Source organism: Pteropus vampyrus, unplaced genomic scaffold, assembly GCF_000151845.1.
Source record: "Pteropus vampyrus isolate Shadow unplaced genomic scaffold, Pvam_2.0 Scaffold34, whole genome shotgun sequence".
Lineage (NCBI taxonomy): Eukaryota > Metazoa > Chordata > Mammalia > Chiroptera > Pteropodidae > Pteropus > Pteropus vampyrus.
Genome location: NW_011888815.1, coordinates 7,251,243 through 7,259,058, shown reverse-complemented (window position 1 = coordinate 7,259,058; position 7,816 = coordinate 7,251,243). Strand labels below are relative to the sequence as shown.

Here is a 7,816-nt window from a genome sequence, read left to right as displayed (position 1 = left end):
ATCCGTGCATGTGCACATGTGTATGCATGCGTGTCTGTGCATGCGAACCTGCGTGTGCACATGTGACCCTGCATGCGCACGTGAGCACACAGGCACGTGCATGTCTGCGCACACATGCACGAGTGTGCCCCGCATGTGTACATATGCGTGCATCTGCATGCAAGCGTGTCTGTGCACGTGTATATGTGCAGGCATGCGCCTGCATGTGTACATGTGTGCGTGTGCACATGTGGCTGTGCATGCGCGTGCATGTGCATCCATCCATGCATCCACGTGTGTGCATGTCTGTATGCATGCACACATGTGCGTGCACATGTGCGTCTATGCATGCATGCACACATGTGCGTGCACATGTGCGTCTATGCATGCATGTGTCTGTGCACGTGTGCACGTGCACATGTGTGCGTGCGCCTATCCATGTGTGCATGTGTGTGCACGTGTGCACATCTGCGCATGTGTGCACATCTGCGCATGTGTGCATGTGCGTGTGTGTGCATGTGCGCTTGTGCTTGTGTGCGTGTGCACGTGTGTGTGCATGCACGTTTGTGCGTGTTCTGTACATCTGTGTGTGCATGTGTTTTGCTTATTCCTTAGAACAAATTCTTAACACTGAAATTACTGAGACTTATACAGGGTGAAGAAATTTCTGACGCACGTTTGAACCATATTTCCCGACTGCCACGTGGAAAGGTCGCGCCAGTTTATAACCCCCGTCCCCACCCCCCTTAGCAGCAAGGCGTTTGCCTTCGGGCATTCCCGTCGGGCCTTCTCAGAGGCAGCCTGGGCCTCCTGCTGCCTGCCTTTACGTGAAGGCCGAAGGCCTCAGAGCTGATGGGTTTGCTGTGTACACCTGGCAGCATTATAAGTAACCCAGTCACTTCGCCAACCTCCTGGGGGTCCCCTCTGCTGGGACCCTGAACCTGACACTCGGTACCTGAGCCCCAGTCACCAGCCAGGGACGGGTGGCTTGAGCTGCCCACGGCGAGACGCCGCTGCAGAGTGGCAGGGCTGGTGGCAGTGCTGCTGGGGTCACTGGGAATCCAGATGTTTCTAGGTTTCCTGCATTTTGGGGGGCTGGCCTGGCCCCCAGGGGCTGTCACCCGGTGCTGCCTGCCTCGGGGAGAGGCCTGCGTGCTGGGCGCTCACCTCGGTGGCCGTCCACAGACAGCTATGGACCTTGAGCTGGCAGCTCAGCTTCATGCCCGCGCAGCTCATCCTCTGCACCTCCAGGAGGCCCTTTTCCGTGTTCGCCACCGTGTAGTTCCTGCCGGGGCGACAGGCGTGCGGTCGGCTGCGGTGGCCGGGGACCGCCTCCCCCACCCTGGCCGGGCCTGCAGCGGCCTCGGAGGCGGACATCAGCTCTGGGCTTTGTCCACCGTCCCGGGCCCGGGGTTGAATTTTGTCACGCTCGGCGGGGCTCGAGGACCAACTGCTCCAGGCCTGTAGTGCTTGACCATCCGGGCGGAGAAAGGCGGACCCCAGGGAAGCAGCTCTGCTCCAGTCCCTGTCCTCCTGCCCCAACCCCTCCACCCCCGTGGAGCGGAAGGTAGCTCCCAGCCTACAGCGAAGCCCTCCCTCGCCCCCGACGCCCCAGCAGACGCCACCTCCCGCGGTCCCCTCAGTCACCGGGTGTGTGTGTGAGCACCCCGCCGGCTCTCAGCCCACCGCCCACCAAATGCCTCTCCCTGAGTCACCCCTCGCTGCCCCCCAATCACGTGGCCGCCCCCAACTCCGACACCAGCAGGGCCGGGAGGCCTCAGGACGTTACCTGGACCCCTCTTTCCCGTCCCAGAAGACCACCGTGTAGTCTTGGCCTTGGGGCGAGAAGAAGGCCGTCTGCTTCCCACAGGGCAGCAGGTACATGAAGGTCGCGAAGGTCGGGTCTTGCATCTGGCTCACCACCGACAGGGCCAGCGGTCGCTGAGGGAGAGAGGCCGCCAGGGTCACGTACATCCAGACGGATGCCCGTTCTGCCCATGGAGCCAAGGATCTTGGGACCGGGGCGGAAAGACTGGGACCTGCTCATTGGAGACCCCCCCTAACAAACCAAGACCGGAAACAGGCCCTTCCTGGCGACCGGGTCTTAGTACCCTCGGCGCCTGGAGCTCGGGGAGACCACTGGCCAGTTCCAGAAACAACTAGCTTTAAAATGATAATGTGGCCTATGGCCACGCCACCCTGAACAAGCCCGACCCCAGTTGTTCTCAGAAGCTAAGCAGGGTCGGGCCTGGTTAGTACTTGGATGGGAGACCACCTAGGAAGACCAGGTGCTGTAGGCGTAAAAAATAAAAAAAAATAAGGGATTGTAAGCGGAGAGGGTCCTTGGAATCTGTGAGGTCAACCAAGGGTTGCCTCGCCTAAAAAATAAAAAAATTAAAAATAAATAGATAAATAAAATGATAACGTGATGATCGCCTCCCATGAGCGAACCTTCCAGCCATTTCTCTGCAAAGAGACACTGACGTCCTCTCTGCCCCTGCACGGGGATGGTAGAAAGGGCTGGTGCTCTGTACATGACGACCCAGCACCAAGGCTGGGAGGAAAAAACAGGTCATTTTCACGAGGGTGATACACACGCCAAAGAAAATGATCCGGATGTATCAGGAGCCGGGGGGGTCTCTTTCTAGAAGAGGCGGGCAGAGAAGGCTCGCCCTGGGCCTTCGAGACCCTCCGTGCGGGCGGGCGGGCGGCCGTAGGTGCTCGAGACCCTCTGCGCCGGAGCTGCCCTCGCCTCCCAAGGTACCTTCTCGGGCTGCGTGTCCCAGCACTCCACCATGAGCGCCTGCAGCCGATGGAACTGCACCTCCTCCGGCGGGCCCAGCACCGGGCGGACGCCCTTGGACAGCTTCTTGGCGATCTGAAGCTGGTGGTGGCCCAGCGCCGGCCGCTGTCCGGACAGCAGCTCGTAGAGCACCATCCCGTAGGAGAACATGTCCACCTGGGCAGACACGCGAGCCCAGTCAGGTCCCCTGCCCGGGCTCGGCAGCTTTCGCAAGCTGGAGGGAGCAGGGAGACACCACCGGAGAAGGAAGACGTGGGTGCCGTGCGAAGGGGGACACTCGCCACCCCTCCGTCTCGCTCCACCTGTCCAAACACCTGACCAAGCATCGTTCTGTCCCTTTATTCGTCCACCTTCTGTGTCCTTCCTTCCTTCTCTCTGACCACCCGCATACTCGCCCAATCTTTTGCACATTCGTCTGCCCCTCCTTCTGTCTATCCATCCATCCGGTGCACACACACTCAGACTAGCTCACCGTCAGGCACTGGGTAAGGGCTCCGAGGGCGCCATGGGCCTCGCCCTGGACCATGAAGACAAGGCAGGACAACACAGACCCTGAGCTTAGCGTGCTCGCTGCTAGATGAACAGTGTATGCAGACCATAAACGGGGGGGCATGTCCCCTAGATCACACCAGGCTGACTCCTCTCATTTTAATGTCATAAGAAGGCCTAGCGAGGAGTTATGCGGGCTTCCAGAAGGGGCAAGAAATAACTTCTCGGCAGGATAAGAGCTGAGGTAGACCTGAGAATTTTCAGTATGAAGGTTCCTATTATAATCTCAGTTTTGAGGCGCTCGGCCTGCGTCCCCTGCTACTAAGAAGCTCTTGTTTTTGGTACACGGATTTGCCTTTATTATTATTATTATTATTATTTTTATCTGGTTAATGGCCACAGGTGCCAGGTCACCTCTCACGCGCTTAGGGCATCCTTAAAGCAATCAGGCCATGAGCCATCTGCTCGGAGCGGGGAACACGGCGCTGGGCAGCTGCAGGCAAGGGGCCGGGTACCTTCTCATCGTACACGATGCGGGGCCGGATCTCTGGGGCCTGGTAGCCAGGCGTGCCCTCCACGCCCAGGGCGCCCTCGTGAAATGACTGCCTCGAGATCCCGTAGTCCGACAGCTTGATGTTGACGTGCTCCTTGGGGTCGAGGGACCAGACCAGAATGTTATCCGACTTCAGGTCGCAGAAGATAATGCTTTTCTTGTGCAGGTAGGCCAGGCCGGAGGCGATCTGGTAGGCGATCTTCTGGGTGAGCATGTGCCCCAGCGGCATGAAGGAAGAATCTTTGCAAAGAAGAAAAACAAAAATGTAGCGAACTCTCAGCCGGGCGACCGTCCTCTCTGCCTACCTTCTGTCCGCCCAGCACTTTCTGTCCTACTGATGCGTTCTCGACAGTCTCCCCGCGGGACACCGGAGATGGAGCGTGACCTCCTTCAGTCAAGTATCATTTAGGACAGACACGCCCGTTGCTGGAGGTTCATTCATGGCATCTCGGGCCCGGAAGTGCTGTTTTTACTAAAAGAGCGAGGATTCGACAGTCCTCGTGTCCCTCTAGGGCCCGCCCCCCCCGGTCGCTGGACCCTCGGGGGTGAGTTGCGGGTATAAGAGGCTCATTAAAAAAACGACTTTGACACTGAGGGAGAAATAATTGATTTTCATGGCATTTTTTTCTTCCTGACGGTCAGCTATTTAAAAATCTTATTAAAAAATAAGATAAGGTAAAAGTGGCCCCTGGATCACGGCCGAGAACCAGGACCTGGGACCTGGTGCTGACTTTACAGTGTGAGCATCTCTGGCCTCGATGGCACCGCCACACTGGTTTAGACCTGGGGCCTCGATGGCACCGCCACACTGGTTTAGACCTGGGGCCTTGGAGGTGGCCCTGCTGGCCGGGGCCCTGTCACTGGGCCAGGCAGGAGGCAGTCCTCTAGGCCACCCACCATGGGCTCTCGGCCTCCCTGGGGCTCCGTCGGGCCGGGCCTCGGGCCACGCCCTCGGGAATGTTCTCGGCCGGGCCGGTACCTTTGGCGTTTTCGGACAGCACGGTGTTGAGGCTGCCCAGCGGCGCGAGCTCCAGGGCGAAGCAGAGGGGGTGGATGCTGATGCCGATGAGGGACACGATGCAGGGGTGCTGCAGCGCGTGCAGCATGCTGGCCTCCTGCCGGAACTCCGAGAAGTTCTTCATGGCGTCGGTGGCCCGCAGGTGCCTCAGCATGGTGTCTGCCAGGGACAGCCCGGCGTCAGCGATTGGGGGACGGGGGTGGGGGTGGGCTGCCTGCCCCGCGGGCCCTACACCGCCCATCAGGGACCCTGTCTGGGGCTGCGTGGCGCACGTCCCAGCCGCACAGAGCTGCCTCGTGTGGGACGCAAGGGGCTGGTGGGGCCAGGGTGCAACAGGTCACACTGCCCATCCACGGAGGGCAGTGGCATGTCCCCACCCTCGTCACCCAGCTGTCTCTCGTGCAGCCCTCACCCCGCCTCACTGCTGGCCGCCTGAGGGTCACAGTTGTACCTTATTCCAACTCTGCATCCCTTGGAGGGCCGTAAGCAGGCCCCTGACTGGTCACCCACAAGGATGCTGAGGGTTTTGTCACCGCTGCCCACTTTGTCCCCTACCCAGTGGCCAGGACACTAAAGGCAGAACAGACCACCACCTTCTAGTCCAGAGATAAAACTGTGGGGCGGCCACAGGCCTGTGACATGCCGTCTCAGGCCAGAGGAGAAAGGGCTCTGGGCAGCGGTGGGTGACGTCACCCCTTTGCTGTGACCTCCCAGTGCTCTCGAAACTCGTCCCTGCGGAAGGCGCCTGCCTGTGCCCCGATCTGTCCCTCCCCTGGGGTCAGATTTTAAAATCGGGGATTCAAACGGCAGGAAAAACAAATCTTGGCAGTTAAAAAGCATCACTCGTGCCGGGACTAATTTGTTTTCTCAGCGGACAAGTTTCGTTTTTCCACATCGGGCCTGGAACCCATGACGAATTTGCTCGTGACTACGGAGCCCGACCCACGTCTCCACCCCGATGTCGCGGAGAGTCAGCCTTTTCCCTCCACTCGTGATGCCCCCTGCGACGCGCCGGCTTCCCGCAGACACGCGCGCGCGGTCTCCGCTCTGTGGGTGGCCTGTCCTCGCCTTGTCCTCGCCCGAGAAAGCTGCCCTCGCGCCCAGGACTGACGCGTCACCACGTGAGCTGGGCAGGCCGCCCAACTCCGTCTCGCGCGATCGAATTTTCTTGGCTGTTTCTTGGCGTGGGTTGTTGCCGCTTCACGTGCATTTTAGAATCAGACGTCACATGCGCACGCACACACGCGCGCACACACGCGCACACGCACCCACTGGGCCGATGGCGAGCGTGGGAATGTGCTGAATTCTGGTGTTCGGCTCCCGTCTATAGACATTTGATGAAGCTTTTATTGGCTCTGACGTTTGTCAGCCGAGTCTCTTAGAGGTCTGTGCTCGTCACGTGATTACAGTTTTGTCTCTTCCTTTCTGATCTGCTTTCTTCATGCTGTTCTACGAGTTTAGTTTTCCTACCAAGAGTGTAAACCGCCATTGTGATCATAAAGGTGACCGCGGTGAGCCAGTGGCAGTGACAAATGTGGTGTGCCGCCGGCTGGGAGCAAGGAGGCCTCCGAGCGCCCGCTCTGGCTGACCATTAAGCAGCGAGGGGCTCCACGTGACGTGTGCCTGAGTGTGCCAAGGCGAGGGGGTGTTCCTTCCTCGGTGGGGATGGGGGGCGGCGAGAAGCCACCCGTGCCAGCTTCCCAATCGATACATCCACAGTGCCACCTTCCTTCCTTTAGGGGAGACGGCCGACAGGGTCCCACGGGCTGAGAGGGTCTGCTGAGGTCTGATCAGGTGCCCACCACGTGCCAGGCCCGTGCTGGACACAGAGCAGGTGGAAATGATACGGGTGACCCATGCTCTTGGGGTTCATGTCTGGGCAAGAGAGTGATCCCCAAAAGCGAACTGCAAGCCTCCTTCCACCTGGCCTGTCCCGGGCCTGTCTCGTGTCCCGCCAGGTACAAAACGGCTGTCCCCAGGCCCCACGATGGTGTCGCCCGCTCCCTTCCCCCCGCCTGTGCCTGTGGCCTCGGGGCTCTGTGAAGATGGCATGAGGTTTGGATGGAGCACCTGTCTGGAAGGAAGTGAGCCAGGGCCTGGTTACCTGCCGGGGCGTTAGCGAAGTTCTTAAACTTCTTGATCTGGAATCGCTTCACGGCCACGGGCTGGCCCTGGTACCGGGCCCGGTAGATGACGGTGCCGCTCCCGCCCTGGCCCAGGATGCTGCCCTGGTCCTCACTGTGCTCCAGCTTGCTGTTTTCCAGGAAGAGCCTGCCGAAAACACAGCGCACGTGGGGTGGGAACAGACCCCCTGGGGGGCGGGTCCCGGGCTGGGCGGACGAGGGGCTGCTCGGTCACTTGTTCCCCCTGTGGAGAGTCAGGGATCGAAGCCGTCTGTGGGGTCAGACAGGTCTGGGCAGGCCGTGCAGCCTTGCCAACCCGTGGTCTCACACGGGGGTGGCCCCGTGGGTGGAGATGGTGACTGGCACACGGGAGCCTCCGAAAGGGGCGGATACGGAAAAAAGCTTCCTTTGGACGTTTCCCTCCCAAAGCCCGTGCGTTGAGAGCTGGGACCCATCAGACAAGCTGGCCGTACGTACTGCTCGGCTGGCTGTTTCCCCATTTCTTTTTATTAAGCGAAGAATTATAGAAACAACCACACGGAGCTTGTGATTGGCGTGACCGATATCTTCGCAATCAAGGACTAGGATGTCATCTGAGGGCAGGGGGTGTAGACCTCGTCGCTGGGCTGTCTGTTCTAACTCTAGATAAACCTAGAGACATTTCTGCTGAGCTTCTGGAAAGACTGCAAGCTGCTCCTGGAATGGAGGGCCCGGCGGACCCAAAGCTCTCCCTGTCTGGGCCCTCCCTGGTCTGTCGAGGTCCACCTGGGTCCCTCATCAACTACCTCTGCCAGGTGCCCCCACTGGAGCCCTCCTGGCCCCACAGACCCCCCTTTCTCCAAGATGCAACC

The 7,816-nt window shown here is 59.8% G+C and overlaps 1 protein-coding gene and 1 pseudogene across 1 annotated transcript in view; one reads left to right on the top strand and one right to left on the bottom strand.

The window, feature by feature from the left end:
• The window catches only part of LRRK1 (leucine rich repeat kinase 1), a 119,477-nt gene that overhangs the window by 7,582 nt on the left and 104,079 nt on the right, over positions 1-7,816 (bottom strand). Inside the window, exons 20-25 of the mRNA XM_023529015.1 lie at positions 6,947-7,113; positions 4,804-5,001; positions 3,787-4,064; positions 2,744-2,938; positions 1,769-1,920; positions 1,147-1,264 (exon numbers count right to left, since the gene is read on the bottom strand). Coding sequence (XP_023384783.1) covers positions 1,147-1,264; positions 1,769-1,920; positions 2,744-2,938; positions 3,787-4,064; positions 4,804-5,001; positions 6,947-7,113 — 1,108 coding nt within the window. The remainder of the gene's footprint in view (positions 1-1,146; positions 1,265-1,768; positions 1,921-2,743; positions 2,939-3,786; positions 4,065-4,803; positions 5,002-6,946; positions 7,114-7,816) is intronic.
• LOC111738064 lies at positions 2,161-2,279 on the top strand (annotated as a pseudogene).